Source organism: Musa acuminata, chromosome BXJ3-11 (assembly GCF_036884655.1).
Source record: "Musa acuminata AAA Group cultivar baxijiao chromosome BXJ3-11, Cavendish_Baxijiao_AAA, whole genome shotgun sequence".
Lineage (NCBI taxonomy): Eukaryota > Viridiplantae > Streptophyta > Magnoliopsida > Zingiberales > Musaceae > Musa > Musa acuminata.
Genome location: NC_088359.1, coordinates 9,027,886 through 9,044,303, shown reverse-complemented (window position 1 = coordinate 9,044,303; position 16,418 = coordinate 9,027,886). Strand labels below are relative to the sequence as shown.

General features: G+C 40.2%; 2 protein-coding genes across 4 annotated transcripts; both read left to right on the top strand.

Moving 5' to 3' along the window:
- Window positions 1–3,804: 3,804 nt before the first annotated feature.
- Window positions 3,805–4,604, top strand: LOC135652368 (protein PAL OF QUIRKY-like). Its single transcript, XM_065173221.1, has 2 exons — window positions 3,805–4,006; window positions 4,150–4,604. The coding sequence occupies exons 1-2, from the start codon at window positions 3,805–3,807 to the stop codon at window positions 4,602–4,604; spliced, it is 657 nt and encodes a 218-aa protein (XP_065029293.1).
- On the top strand, window positions 3,870–14,150 carry LOC135583255 (uncharacterized). 3 transcript variants are annotated; one of them, XM_065174823.1, is made up of 3 exons: window positions 3,870–4,006; window positions 5,140–9,656; window positions 11,127–14,150. In XM_065174823.1, exon 3 carries the CDS (start codon window positions 11,336–11,338, stop codon window positions 13,220–13,222), a length of 1,887 nt encoding a protein of 628 aa, XP_065030895.1. In that variant the 5' UTR covers window positions 3,870–4,006; window positions 5,140–9,656; window positions 11,127–11,335; the 3' UTR covers window positions 13,223–14,150. The 3 variants fall into 3 exon arrangements, with proteins under 3 accessions (XP_065030895.1, XP_065030894.1, XP_065030893.1); XM_065174822.1 differs by having other exon boundaries at window positions 11,067–14,150; XM_065174821.1 differs by having other exon boundaries at window positions 9,731–14,150.
- The last annotated feature ends 2,268 nt before the right edge of the window (window positions 14,151–16,418 follow it).

Below are 16,418 nucleotides of genomic sequence, written 5' to 3'. Positions count from 1 at the left end.
TTATAAATAAAGATTTAAGTACTCTAAATTTAACTAAACATATAGTTATTTATACATATGAACGATGATAAAAGATCCATCTAATCACCTCAAATAATTAGAGCCGATCATCTTATTATCGTTGTTGTTGTACTTTTTATGTCTTGCTAGCTTTATGTTTGCCAAATCGATAAGAAAAGATGCTTTTTGGCTCTCAATCCATGGAGGACAAGTTGGGGGAAGACAAGCATCCATTAAACTTGATCTTTTTTATTTTATTCTCCAATCACCGGCCATGTGTTTGATTTAATGCCCGATTCCAACTCGAAGTATGTAAATGGCTGTATATGTTTACCCGCTTAAGTTCATACTCATGGCGACTGGTCTGGTTCAAGGGGAAGAAGTGACGGGAAGGAGGAGAAGCTGGCCAAGAAAGAGAGGACCGATAACCAAAATGAGCAGAAGAAACGCCACCGAGACGAAGAGGAGAGAGTACAGAGAAGGCGACAAAGGAGAATTCATAACCTCTACTGCAACCGAGCATTAATTCAAACACATGGCATGCCCCCATCGCCTTCAGATGCACGCATCCCTGTCCTAAACTATGAACAGTAGAGTCTTCATCTTTCTCTCTCTTTCCACATAATTCTTTCTATTGACAAGACGCGGTAAGAATGATTTACCTTTACCTCTCTGATCGCCTGCCTTTACCAGCGGATGATTCTGAAAGCAACATCCACCGTCCGTCTCCGACTCAAGTAGAAGTTGGAACCTGGAGAGAGGAATCATCGGACGACATCGGGTACAACGTAGCCAACTCTTTTTGCAGAGGGTAGCGAAGAGCTTTTCTGCACAACTCGCATTATACTCGGCACAAAAGATGAAAAGAACAAGAAAAAGGAAGCAAGGAGGGTGAAGGAATCGAATCAGCACAAGAAACAACAGGCAGCCCACCTTCATGACACTGTTTGTAGAATTGCCAGCAGATAGTTGGCCGGTATCTGCAGCGCAAGTTAATGCTAAGTTTAAATAGATAACTAAATGCATGTATATATCCAAAAATATATGGATATAATTTTATATTTGTTCTGACGAAGAGAAAATCCACGTCAGACGGTAGAATATTAGACCAATCTGGCTCAGTTGGGACTTATGCTAAAAGTCTCTCGACTCGTGTGACATGTTTTCGATATCTTCTTATAAGGGGGTTTGGCTTCACTCATGATTAATGTGTGATGGTGATATCTAATACGATCTTAGATATAAGATGGATTAAGATGAGTATTAAAGTAAGAAGGGTTAGACATGATAATTGTGTCTTGGGTTGTTTTTTATAATTGATCTAAATTCTACATAATAAAAATATTTTTTTGTTTGACAGATCTTTTATTATCTGATATCTAACTTTGATTTTTTTGTTTATAATTTAACTTGTAAGTAAGACTATGGGTGCGTTTATGAACACTTAAATATACATCGAGGGTTAAATGCATATTTCAAATATGATTTGATATTTGATATATTTTTTTAAAAATCATATTTGGTATTTGATTTGATATTTGTATTTCAAATACTTAAATGCTGGCATTACCTCAGAAAAATATTAGTATTTCAATATTTGTGAGATGCTAATATAATTTTTAAATTCACAAAGGACCCTATTACATTATCTAAAATCATAAAATTATCAACATGATTTATATCTTCTATAATATAAAATATTATTTTTTTATTTTTAAATATTATTTTATATTTATTTATACGATTGATTTTTTTTACAAGATTACATATATATTATTAATTTAAATAAAAAATATATTTACTGTTGAATAAATATTTAAAATATTATAAGAGTAAATTTATTATAACTTTTAAAATATAATTTTAATAAATAATAATTTATATATTTAAAATATAATTTTCATGTATTGTTTATCAAACACTTAATAATTCTATAATTAGACATTTACTTAAGCTTTCTTCTCCCAATGCATATTAAAAATATAAATATTTTAAATCATGAGTAACATAAATAGCATACATGAATAATTCGAAAAGCCTAAATGAAAATTATGTCACTAATAAGACCAGTGACAATTTAAAGAGCATGGGTGAATACTTTCGAGCACTTGTCATTTTGATATCATATTAAATTCCTGATTTTTTTTTCATTCACTCAAAAAAGAAAAAGAAAAAAAGAAGACAAAACCTTAGCATCATCAATGAGAGTCCTTGTGATGACAACCATGATGACTCAGATATCTTTACTTATTCAACATTGATTCCTTCATCTTGCAAACTTAGCATCATCAATGAGAGTGCTTGTGATGACAACTATGATGACTAAGATATCTTTCCTTCTTCCACATTGATTCCTTCATCACTCATCGTTTAGATAGGAAGCATTTTTGAACTATCTCATAATTAAAGCATGAATCAAATGTGCCATTGCATTGTGTGTGGTCAAAGTTTGCATCAGCATGCATCCTTTCCTCCTTTCTTTTGCTCTCCTTTTGTTTTCTTGCATGACTTCAGTCTCCTACGCTGAATTAGGGTGATGCAAAAAGAGGAATCATAGTTTAGACCGTGTTTAATTTGTAGTTAAGAAAGAAAAAATAACCATTACGGATTTAAAATTAGTACAATTTAGTCAAAGGAGCTATCGATAATTATTGGTGATAGTATAATTTAGTTCATTAATATTAATATGAGATAATATTTTATGCCAATCAAATGTGGTCACACCAATTAGCTTGGATAACTTTGTTACACTCACGTTGATATGACGAGAAGTATTATAATGTCTTAACAAAGTCTGAGTCTATACTAATCCGATTGTGTTCTTATGATTTGGTCATCAGCTTATAATCATAGTCATGTTAGCCTAATCAATTATGATAAAAAGAGATTAACTGTATCCTTCTAAAAATAAACTTATTTTGCCTCAACAATTCTACAAAATCGAAACCATATAATTTGTCATTAAACAATATATAGATTATATTTTATAATGACTAAGTATAAAGATTTATCTTTGTATTATAAGAAAGAATATCAAGACATTAATCAATCCCGAGCATAATAACAATAATAATAATAATAATGATGATGATAAAACCGTAAATCTCAACAGTTTGAGATCAACTACATAAATCTTTTACTTTATATAAAAAAAATTATATATTTAATTAAATCCAAAAATACTTAAATGTTTATTTATAATTTATATTAAAAATATTTTTATTTTTATTTATATCATTAATCTTAATCATTTTATCTATTCTATGACGTCTCCGAATTTCCTAACGAATATAAAAAATATATTTTTCTCGTTAATTTTTCTAAAATCCACTAAACTATATTTGGTGATGTGTGAGAGAATTTGGTGGACTCCATACCCGTATATCAGATGAAGGATCAAAATCTGATCAATCAAATGTCAATTAAAGTGTTTAGGAAGATGAACAATAATAATTAATCTATAAATCTAGCAAATTTGAAGGAATATATTTTTTAAAGATATTTCAGAAAATTAAATATGGAAATCACTAATATTGCTGTAATTATTCTTTAACGCCTTCCTTCCTCGACTACATCACACAGCATATACTTTTCCTCTTCACAGACATCTCCTTCTTTCTTCTATAAATGAAGGATGGAGTGTGCCAAGGTGAGGCTTGAAGCCAGCAGCATCTCCCCCTCCCTTCTCTTCTGCTCTGTGAGGTCGGTCAGCTCCTTCTTCATCTCTCCTCCTCCTCCTCCCTTTTCATCATTGGAGAAACCAGCAATCTAAGTAGCAGGAGGAAGGAGCGAAGCGAGGCAGGCATGGCCGGGACCTCATCCTACTCTTCCTCCCCCTGCGCTTCATTTGGCTCCCTCGACGACGTCTCCGTCAAGCCCACGCGGGCCATCAAGTTCCTCTGCAGCTACGGCGGCAAGATCCTCCCACGTTACCCCGACGGCAAGCTCCGTTACGTAGGCGGCCACACGCGCCTCCTCGCGGTCGATAGATCCATCTCTTTCTCAGGTATCAGCTCAATTTCTGTTGATCACCAGTTCGTATCGGTCATCTGATCCGTGGATTTGGAATCATGGACTGCGAGAGAGAAGCGGAACAAACATTAGGGTTGGAATCATGTGTAATTAGGGTATGAGTTTTGCCTGGAACAGAGCTGCAGGTGAAGCTGAGGGAGTTGTGCGGGTGGGGTGCGGTGAGCCTCCGGTGCCAGCTGCCGACGGAGGATCTCGACGCCCTTATCTCCGTCACCTCCGACGAGGACCTCGCCAACCTAGTCGAGGAGTACGATATCGCGAGCCGAGACCGGCCTTCCCCTCTAAAGATCCGAGCCTTCCTTTTCCTCACCCCGCCATCATCGTCTTCCTCCTCCAAACCTTCCCCCAAAACTAGTCCTACCATCCCTATCTCCACAGGCCGGCCTCCGTTCATCGCCACCGAGCGCTGCGTCCACTGGGTCTCCGTGCCGGCAAAGTTGTATAGCCGGTACGGAATGCCCGCCGCATCGACCACCGTGGGGCATACACGCTTCCACAGCCGCCACCACCATGGCCATGGCAGCCCGAGAGCATGCAGCTATCTCGTGCATAACGGGAGCCACTTGCAATAGGTACTTATGGAGGAAGAAAGAACAGTTCAAGGTAAAGGTGGAGGAGAACAACAAATGATACGGGACAGAGAAGTATTGGAGCGAGCATCTAAATTAATGTAAACAGAGGAAGAAAGGATTGTACCTATCCATTTTATCACACGAACACTCAAGAATTAAGAAGACCAACAGAATAAGAAAACAAGTCCTTAAAACGTCGATTGCTCTGATGATTTCTTCTTCATTCTGCGTTCTCTGTTGTGTTTGGATCACCATTCTGCTCCATGTTTTGTCTTCCATGCCTTTGCTGCCTGCGCCTCCCGTTTGTTTCTTGTGTTGCTACCTCTTTAACCCATTCACTCTTCATTCAGGTGTTCCACGTTAGGTTCAAGTCTCTGTTCATCTTCTTGGTCTTATGCTTCATGCTTTCGCATTAGTATTTGCTCTTTATCATCTATTCTTTCTGCTTTATTTGGTGTCTTTTATCTGCCTCTCCTTACCATCTATTCTTGCTCTTCTTTTACTGATTCTTCTTTTATCTGTCTTCGTCTTGCAGGTTAATCAATGTTGAAATTGTTTTGGTGCCTTCTTAATTGGTGTCAGAGCTGCGGGATGTAGATATTAGATACAGCTGCAGCAAAGCATGAACACAGGAGTGACATAACTCAAATATTGGCCAAAGTAGATGCACAAGATACATGCTTGTGTTTTTGTAAGAAAATATTTTGTTTTCAATACTTTCTGTCAATTCTTTTGATTTCTTCTTTTTTTATTCAGTTTTCGACCATTTTAACCACATGGATAAACTTTAGGAATAGTACTAGAACACTCAGATCATTTTTTACTTGGAGAATACTCATACAGGTCAAAAAATTAGGAATTGTCTAGTTATGAACTTTTTGATAGCCCTTTTCTGTAGAAACTAGCATTGAAATATGGTTTATGATTACAGAATTTGCATCAATTTGTTGATGCTTTGTGCATGTTATGATATAGCTATTATCTAGATTTTTCACGCCTGTATCTACTCATTGCTGTATTTCTTTTGTCGAAGGAGAAAACGATAGATTTTGGTGTTTTTCTCCATTGTATGCAATTTGGCTTTCTACTAATGGATTACTTGTAGCATTCAGATTAGGAGGATGGAGGATGTTAAACTGAACTTTATGAGGGATTTCAACTGATGGATTACAAATAATAATAGATGGTTAGATTACATTCTATCTTATTTGTATGGGGTTTGGGTTTGACAATCTGTCGATCCCATACCACCTCGAAAGTTTTGACTATAAATTAAAAATGAAGGAAAACTGAAGGAAAACAACCTCTATTGCTTATAAATTAAAGTATTAACTACAAGTGGCTAAGCAACGAAATAAAGAGAGATAAAATACTCAAATGAAAGCATTAAAACACAGGTTATTTCGGGACAGCACTTGGGTGCTCTCAGTAGAAAAGACATACTGTCAGTTCCAGTCTTCTCTTTCTCTCTTGTTGTTGGAACCTCCTTTGGACAACAAGTAACGGGGCTTTGAGACTTCTAGCTGGATGGAGCTTTGATGAATGACTTTGACTGTTGAAACTTGAGGATGAATGACTTTGACTGTTGGAACTTGTGGAAGAAAAGGCTGCAGCTGGAAGTACTTTGGAGCATCTCGTGGGATTGCTCCTTTCTTCTCTTCTCTTGCTCTTCGTAGAAGATGGAAGGCTAGGGTCGACTCGGACTTTGAGAGGGTTGATTCTTGATTGATGTTTCTTGAAAGCTGTGTCACCCTTCTTGGAAGGGTTGAGTCCTAACCTAGTTAGGACTCCTAACTGGCGCCCAACTTGATGCCCAATCCAAGTCCATATCGGGTTGAAATGAGTTGAATCTTTGAGTTGATTGGATCGAGCCCTTGAGCTTGGATTTGGGCTTGAGCTTGATTTGGTCAGATTGAGATTGATTTGGAGTTCGAATCAAACTCTGGTTGTGTCGAATTGGAGTTTGACTCGAACTCTAGTTGAGCTAAATTAGAGTTTGACTTGAACTCTAGTTGAGTTAAATTGGAGTATATGACTTGAACTGGGTTTGATCGTCCCTGTTCACTATCTAAAGGAAGGATGCAATTGCAAGATTCAGCACAATCAGTGACTACTTTTCTTTCTATTTTTTGGGTGCAACTGAAATTGTAGATTTTGAATAGGTGGGATATTCTCTGGTTTTTAGAGCTTGATGGAGGAGCATCTTCATGGAATGGTGGTGTTCAAAGATACTTTCAAGTAGTTAGGGATTAGAAGCACCTAAAGCGAGGATGACCTAATGGAAGAGAAGCATTTCCATCAGAAAGTGATGGCAATGGTATGATATGCAATGCTTTTGTCAGCTGTTTCTGTCTGCCAGCAGCACATGCTGCAAGTTGGTGAAGAAAGAACTGGATGCCACCAAGCTTTGGTGTTATCTTTGCTCAAGAAACTAGCAAGCCTGAGGTCTTAGTTGGTTGTGATTTGATCAGTTCTCGATGGTTCATATGCATAAATCTTCATGTGAGTACAAATTTGGCACTTTAATATATGCATTAGTTATTTTAATAAGAAAAAATCTCATGCACTAACCTTGTGTAGGTACAAATTTGTAGAACAATTAAGTTACTAGATTGTTTGATGGTGAAGAATTCTCCTCTCACAGGGTTAATCATGGATTCTCTTGATTGGTTCTCTTGAAGTCTCAAAGAAAGTAATCTAGCTCCAAGTCAAATATAGGAGAAAGGAGATTAGAAGAATTAAAATCTACTCCTCATGCATCAATGCAGAAAACAAAAGCTGAGCAGCAGATGCAGCCTCCTCAGAGTTTGGAGCACTGTATACAAACCAAGGTTCGCAATACCGTACCGTACCGGTATTTCGACCTGGGCTTGGTATTGGTACGGTACGGTATACCGAGCGGTACACTCAGGTGTACCGAGTACTGTAGCACTGCTACAGTGATACAGCAACTGCTACAGTACTCGGACCGGTAACAGTCGGTCCGCGTACCGAAAACCTATCGGACCGGTACGTACCGCCCGTACCGGACGGTAAGGCTTGGTACGGCAGACCCTGATACAAACTATAAGAGACAACAAGTCAGAAAAAGTCAGTCAATATAAAGCTTTTAGTTAAAAAAGAGTAAACCTAGTGCACGAGGCTCTCGCCAATGCGGGGTCTGATGAGGGTCGATGTATGTGAGGCTCTCGTTGTTCTAAAACCCACCCTCACACGTGTGTGTACATATATGTATATATATATATATGTATATATATTTATATATGTATATATACAAACTATAAGAGACAACAAGTCAGAAAAATAAGTCAGTCAATATAAAGCTTTTAGTTAAAAAAGAGTAAACCTAGTGCACGAGGCTTCCGCCAATGCGGGGTCTGATGAGGGTCAATGTATGCGAGGCTCCCGTTGTTCCAAAACCCACCATCACACGTGTGTGTATATATATATCTGTGTGTGTATATATATATATGTGTATATACATACATATGTATATACATATATACATACATATGTATATATACATATATATATGCGAGGTTTCCTTCACATTGTTGGACTTGATTTGGAGCACAATCGGCATCCATGTCTCATCAACTCATAGATCTAGAATGAAAATTTTATCCAAGACTTTGTGTTGAACTCGAGTTGGATTTTCCATTTCTACACACTACCAATCATATACAAGACCAGCGCTCCATCTGTTTAGCTTACTGGTTTCAAGATGACAATCCATAACCGAGATTTCATTTTGGGTTTTTGGATTGCCAAGCTTCACTAACATCCTTATTCCGTTCATTTTGATTTTTTTCTTTTAACTTACAATTCTTAACTTTTTTTAATTGAGAAAGAAATTAGAGTTGGAATATGATGAATGTGATATCAGTCCCATTCCTAGCAAGCTGGTTAATCCAATTGCATGAAGGTAAGCTATCAGTAAGACACCGGAGGAATAATTTGGTTTTTTTTTTCTTGATTTCACAGCATAAGGTCAAATTATGCAGAACAAAATATAGGTTGAGCAAGACTATGTTTTACTTTGTCACTTTCGATTTAGATTCAGCTAGTGCTAGTTGTAGTCAGAGAACATGCAACTTCTTTGCAGTCAACCTGTCCTTTATTTTTCTATTAGCCCCCCTACGCATGAAGAGATAATGCTCACTTGTATGGGAAGCAAAAGAACAAGAGATGTTTGCATCTCTTGTTCACATGAGTTCACATGAGTTCAATGGTAGTAGAGTGCTTCAAGGAGCGACAGATTAGTGGCCACCAAACATTAGAAGGTTTGATGAGCTTTCAGAACTAAACTGATGAACCTTATCTTCCTTCATAAAGGTAGGCTGATAAACACATTATAATAACAAAGGCAGGTACAACAAAATCAGAAGAAAATTGTTTGCCAGTTGAAGAAAGAGTTTGGTGGCATTGGAGTCTACTAATAGGTTTATAACTGAAACAGAATGTTGATGTTAAATTTAAACCTTGCGTGTGATTTTCCAAGTCCTACCTCAGCAGTTGGTGTCCTGACGAAGTACAAGCTTTTCTCTTTCCTTGAAGCTTTGCTGAAATTTCTGCTCTTTCAGGTTTTTAATTTGACCCTTCTTCTAGAGGTTCATTCTCTATTTATTCATTTACATGAAGCAACTACAATATTGTTTGTTCATCTCTCTCACAAAACATCTATTCTCAAAGTTATGTTGGAATCAGTCAGTCATGTTTCTGAAAGGGATTTGATAATTGATGAAATAAATAAGCTTCAGGTCTTGGAATCTGTATGGTGCCTCTGCTAATGAATGCTGTCTAACATAGTTCTCTGAGGATTTTGTTCCCAGTATTTCCCTTCTCCAAGTGGTTTTTTAGATTGGAAACATTTGATCACATGTACTGCTCTCAACTTTCTTCAAGTGATATCATGACAGCATGTTATAAAGATGATGCCATCAGCATGAGCTTGCTAGCTTTACAAGGTGACTAGGATTTCTGTGAGGGGCCTCTGCTTGTGGAAATTGAGGCTGTAGCTCATGGAAAAGTTGGAGAAAGTGACAAAACCGGGTAAGGATTTCTGATTTGCTTCAGCTGCAAGTTTAGCCTGACGGAAATTTAATGCATCATGTATTCTGACTTAGACAAAAGAATTAGACAGAGAAAGAGAGTGAACATGACCCTCCCAACTTTTTATTGGGGGAATATGCTGCCTAATTCAACAACTAAAGAAAGCATGCATCATATGAGGAACTTGACTTTGACTTGGGGGGAACCTTTCAGCTCCACTCTGTAGACGCCTGTGGATTATTACATGATTATGTAAGAAAGTAGAAACCTTACATTAGATGTGAAAACAAATTAGCTAATATATGAAAACACTCATGTTCTGCAACTACTGGTTGATGAATACCAATTCAGATAAAGGCATCAAACAACTATAGGAGATTCAAAATTGAAGTTCCAGACCATTGAAGTCTTTCTAACTTTTTAGGTAATCCTTATGTGATCAATCATGGCATTCAAAGTATATTTTTTTATTGCACCACTTGATGAGTAAATAATCTGAAATGTCATGATATTTTATACTGTAGCACTTCAAGGAGCACACATCAGTGTGCATCATTCGTTTAAAATTTGTATGTATAATTTGACTTCAATTAATTTTCTTTTTACATTCAGCACAAGAGAAATAGTGAGTTAATTACGTATTACTCCTATAGTTACTTTTAGCATTTTGATTTTTATATTTTTAAAGATTATATTATGATTTATATATTTACGAAAATAAAATATTTAATTTTATTTTTTTTCATATCATCTATTTTGTTGATGGAAATATTGCACGTGTTGTCACGTGTAAAAAATAACACTAAAACATGATTAAAAAGATAATTTCGTAATGTTATTCTTATCGTCCAAAAGGAAAAAAATACCAGGAGAGAGAGGGATTTTGTTGGGAATTCAATTGCTCCATATTTTCTTTGGAGATTTTGTTGAAAAATCGTAATAGGTGATATATAATTAGCCAAAAATAATCCAGTCAAATAACACCATCAATATTGTTTCAAGTCTCAATCACAGAAGTAAAGAATAATTATATCAGTGTTGGGAGAATGTAAAATTTTATATGAATAAATTTTTAACCGTTTGTAGGTGGTTGTAATGACATGATAATAAATTTTTAGGCGTTTGTGGTTGTTGGAGGTTTAAAGTGACATAAAAAACTATGTTTCGTTAGTTATTATTAGAGGGAATAGTCAACTCAAATGGAATAGAAGTATTAGCCGATCGATAAAACTCCTAAATCTTCTGTGACGTTGAATAAATTGAAGAGTTTTTATTTTCCACGTCATCCAACTAATGTTTCCAACATCCCACTCAGCCTTGTCGTATACCTACCGGAAGAACACTTACACATGAACATTCTTTTTTATTGATTGCAATCTTTCCTACTTCTACCCTTTTATTTTATTCTAGTTATAAGACATGTACGTACGCGCGGACTACCAACGTAATCCTTACGATGGACTACGACAGCTCACACAACAAATCAAACAACCCACGTCATACTCGGCACCGAAAGCACGCTCACGCTGGTGGGCCCGCTCCCCTTCACCTACCTACAGGCAGGAGAACGGAACCCGCAGAGTACTTACTCGAGGAGACTGGTGTGGGAACGGAGACGAGGTTGGACTGCATTTGGCCCTCTTCTTTTCCTATAGTGATAATAATCGGAGATCGGAGAGATGATGCTGAACAGCGGGAGAGGAGGAGTCGGCGGCGGAGGTGGAAGAGGAGGAGGAGCAACGGGGACGATGGAGGAGCAGGAGTTGTCGCTGCCGATCCTGCTGGCCGAGCGGGTCGCCAAGGCCGTCCGCGAGGCGGAGTCGTTCAAGTTGGAGTGCGCCGACGTGGGGAAGCAGGCGGAACACCTCGCCGCCATGCTCCGCTCCGCTGCCCGCGTCGCCGCTGCCTCTCCCTCCCCCTCCTATGACCGCCCCCTCCGCCGCGTCCTCGCGGAGGCCGCTAAGGCCCTCGAGCGCGCCCTCGCCCTCGTCCGCCGCTGCCGCCGCGCCGGCTTCCTCCGCCGCGTCGTCACCATCACCACCGGCTCCACCGACTTCCGCAAGGCCCTCGCCCTCCTTGACGCCTCCGCTGCCGACCTCCGTTGGCTCCTGTCCATTTACTCCGACGAAGACGGCGGCGGATTCGCCATCAGTCTCCCCCCCATCGCCAGCACCGACCCCATCCTCGCCTGGGTCTGGAGCTACGCCACCACCGTCCAGTCTCCCGCCCGAGCCCCCGCCGACCGCGCCCACGCCGCCCAGGCCCTCGCCACCCTCGCCCTCGACAACGACCGCAACAAGAAGCTCATCCTCGAGGAGGGCGGCGTGCCGCCGCTCCTCGCCCTCCTCCGCGACGGTCCCTCCGTCGAGTCGCAGATTGCCGCGGCCACCGCGCTGTCCAACCTTGCCAGTGACGCCGACAACGTCTCCGTCATCCTCGAGGAGCTCGCCGTGCCCATTATCGTCCATGTCCTCTCGGATTCCCCGATGCGCCTCCAGACCCAGGTGGCCGGCCTCGTGTCCCGTTTAGCCGCCCACCAACCCGTTGCCCAGGATGAGTTCGCCCGGGAGAATGGCATCCGCCCCCTCGTCTCGCTTCTCTGTATCGGGGTGCCCTTCGATGACATCAGACCAACGCAAAGGAAGCCTTCGAGCATCCACTCTCTCGTTCAGGGAATGGGCGTACCCTCATCCAACAGTAATGCCAGCGGCAGCGGCAGCGGCGGCGGCAGCAGCAGAAGGAGCTCATTTCTGTTGCGGGACTATTACCATCAACATCGCAAGGACAGGGAGAATGAGAGCCCCGAAGCGAAGCTTGCGCTCAAGGTTGCCTGCGCTGACGCGCTCTGGATGCTCGCCAAAGGGTGCCTCTCCAACTGCCGCAAGATCACCGAAACCAAAGGCCTCCTCTGCCTATCCAAAATCATTGAACTCGAGAAAGGCGAGCTGCAGCAGCACTGCATGATGACCGTGATGGAAATTGCGGCCGCTGCCGAGATGGATGCCGACCTCCGGCGCTCAGCCTTCAGGATGAACTCCCCGGCTGCGAGGTCGGTGGTGGAGCACCTCATTCAAGTGTCCCAGCAGGGGAGCAGCGTCGTTCTTCAGATCTCAGCTATCAAGGCCATTGGCTGCTTGGCCAGGACATTCCCTGCGAAAGAGACCAAGGTCTTATGCCCGCTCGTTCTCCAACTTGGACATTGGAACCCAGAGGTGGCGGCTGAAGCAGCCAAGGCTTTGGGGAAGTTTGCTAACCCGGAGAATTTCAACTGTGTGGAGCACTCAAAGACGATCACAGAGTTCGCTGGGGTGCCAGTGCTGATGCAGCTGCACCGATCAGGTGAGAAGGCACAGCTGCCTGCAGTGATCCTGCTCAGTTACTTGGCATTGCACATTCCTAAGAGTGAAGCTCTGGAACGCGCAAAGGTCTTGGGGGCTCTACAATCAGTCGCCAGGAGTCCACTGGCACAGGATTCCTCTATAAGAGATATGCTCCCTAGGGCTATCTACCAACTTGAGCTTTTTCAGGTTGGATTGCATTCCCACAGACAAATGTATGAACCGTGAGCTCTACCATCACTGATTGGCATTTCCTCCTCCCTCAAGACAGATCCACTATACCTGAGGCCAATTTAGAAGGATCTACATGGATCCATTGAGCTTTTTCAGGTGAGAAGGCACAGCTGCCTGCAGTGATCCTGCTCAGTTACTTGGCATTGCACATTCCTAAGAGTGAAGCTCTGGAATGCGCAAAGGTCTTGGGGGCTCTACAATCAGTCGCCAGGAGTCCACTGGCACAGGATTCCTCTTTAAGAGATATGCTCCCTCGTGCTATCTACCAACTTGAGCTTTTTCAGGTTGGATTGCATTCCCACAGACAAATGTATGAACCGTGAGCTCTACCATCACTGATTGGCATTTCCTCCTCCCTCAAGACAGATCCACTATACCTGAGGCCAATTTAGAATGATCTACATGGTTCCATTCAACTTGAAATGATTTATCAAAGTATGATATCATGTTATTCCATCATTTATTGAGAAACTGATTGTGGATCTGAAGATGCTATGACAGCTTCAGTGGATGGTTTCTGGGTATCTGGACATATGAAACAGAGGTCAAAGTTATTTGACAAGATTATTTGTTATACTGGATAAAGAGTTGCCGCTGTGCATACTAGTGACAGTTTGATGCAACAGTTCACCTTGATTACTGATTCTCCCCGGTGCTTTCACCTCTGTACAAGCATTTTGACAAGCCAATTGTGCGACAACTCATGGTTGTTTCTTCTTTAATGCATTTTCTCTACCACCAAAGACTTCAATATGCCATACTGCAACTTCAACTATGTACAGTCTATAAGCAAGATGTGCTATGGTTTTACTGCAAGGTAGCAAGTTAGAAAGTAAGAACACAGAAGAAGCAGGTATTACAAACAAAATTATTTTGCTGGTTCAAGCAATTTTAACTTATCCTACTTTAAAGGTGGCTTGCATATTACTTATGATTTATTCTATCATGTCTTTGCCCTTTATAAATCAGGTTAGCACATAAAGAAAAATCAACTAATTTATGATTGTGATGGATTTTCAGTGTAGCCTTTTTTTTGACATAAACATGAAATGCCTTGGTTTTCCCATATTGGAAGTGGGAGATGAATTGTGATGCAATATAATGTTAAACTATTCACTGTTACTAGCAGAAGTTTAAATATTTTGGCCATATGGTCATTGGCCTGTTAAGTTTGAATTACTATGCAAATTGGTCTTCTAGTCTTGATAGTTAGAAACTGCTAATTCATGTCAGCTCTGACCTAGTATTATGGATATGTGGAGAACGAGTTCAAATAGGAAAAGCCAATTAGTGGATGGTGCAAGAAGTATCTTACGGCAAGGAGTCGCTATTAGCCTTTTTCCAAGAATTCACAAGGTACCGTCATGAACTTAGTTGGAATTGTCTAAGTCGTGAGGCACTCTTGCGGCAATGTCACGGATTTAGCTAAAATTACCTATGTTGTAAGGCACCTTTGCATCCGTGTCACGAAATGAGTTGGGATTGCCTAAATTGTGAAGCACCCTTGCGCCAATGTCACGGACTTAGCTTGGATTGCCTAAGCCATGAGGTACCTTTCCGTTATCTGTTCGCAAAGAGTCAGCCTACATGCAACCTCACTCAGGTCCCGTAGGACCTGTAAAAGAGTAATTGATTAGTTTGAAAGCGAGCGACAGACAAGTCCTGACGTCTCGCGAAGAGAATAACTTTACAAGCAATTTAGCAAACAATCGGTGTGCAAGAGAGAAAGGAGAGGAAGGAGTAAACAAAGACTTTAGAAGGCAAATGAATAGTCACAAGTCCACAAACGACTCCTCACCGGGTGTCGGGCGCGATGGCAAGTTCTCATAGACTTAGCGTGCGAACTTGTGAAATTCAATCATTGCCCAACACTACCTCAAACCACTATCCAGGCAAGTGTCACATGGGGGGTTCCAGGGTGCTAAGATGACCGACGTTTTGCACTGCATTACAGTCTGCAGAAACAAGTCGTGGCATGCGAAAACAAGACCATTTTGGGATAGTTTTGCCTATTATAGTGAGCAGTTGGTTTGCAGTGCTATGATTTGTTCTTGCTCATAGTTTTCAAGCAAAAACACAAAACCAAGGCAAAACACACTGTCAAGCATCTATACAAGTACACAAAAACAATGAACGGTTTGTTGACGAAGTTATTGCAGGTGAGGGACGACCATCCGTGACAGTACGGGCAGCTAATTATTGCTAATCTGTTGTTAAGTCTTAAAAAGATGTAAAGTTATGATTTTGAGGAAGAACAGCATCTTTATTGGCTCATGATGAAATTTACTACTGTTTTCAATAGTTGAAGATATTAAATTATCCTTCTTGTAAAAGTAATGGATTTTTTGCGTTCATTCGCTGCTCTCTTTAACTGATATTTTGGCATTCTGGATGTTGACTGCTGGCATATGATAAATTATGAACTCAATGAATCTCAAAGTCTATGTGCTCATGAGGTAAAAAGAGAATGCTCGAAGGACGAATAAGAAGCAATGAAGACAGATATAAACTGGCTAGTAGTTTCTGATTTCAACCAATGGACATTTCTATTAACTTTTTCTTAATAAACGTATAGCATGCCCGTAATGAAAGAACTTGAGGCTCCATTGAACAAGGTTATATTATGGGTTAAAGATGTAGATACTGATAGTAGTGTAGTGAATCTCATATATTAAAAGGGCATACTCTTGCAAGGAGGAAATATTTAGTAAATTATACAGGATAAGGTTTGAGATATAGATTGAGACCTATGTACAACAATGGTGGAGCAGCTACATTATTGTTTCTAATGTCATCTTTAACTGAGATCTTATACCAAAATGACATTTTGTGACAGATGACATATTTTTAGGCTATATACTACATTGAAGGACTTCAAAATGTGAGACAACCCTATTCTCATTCCAAAATTACCTTTGAAGTATTAGAATGGGAAATCATCATTAAGAAAGCATGGCAAGATGTTTTGCAGTTGCATTCCTTTTCATAAAGCTGATATTTGTAGTGTGATGACTTATTGTTGAGTCTGGTGGTCATATGAAGCCTACTAGCCTAGTACAAATAATCTTAGTGAACTGCCGCCAAAACTAGCCATGCAGGAAAAAGTGTCCTACTCGTGCCCCATGCCTCAAAATCAACATAGGCACTATTGAATGCAGATGGGGCCCAGACTCTCAGAAAGGTGGCCGAT

Bases quoted from the DNA above. Each gene is read 5' to 3' on its own strand.
- LOC135583255 (XM_065174823.1), top strand. From the start codon at position 11,336: ATGATGCTGAACAGCGGGAGAGGAGGAGTCGGCGGCGGAGGTGGAAGA.
- LOC135652368 (XM_065173221.1), top strand. From the start codon at position 3,805: ATGGCCGGGACCTCATCCTACTCTTCCTCCCCCTGCGCTTCATTTGGC. The intron at 4,007-4,149 runs GTATCAGCTCAA...TGCCTGGAACAG, and splicing joins TAGATCCATCTCTTTCTCAG to AGCTGCAGGTGAAGCTGAGG.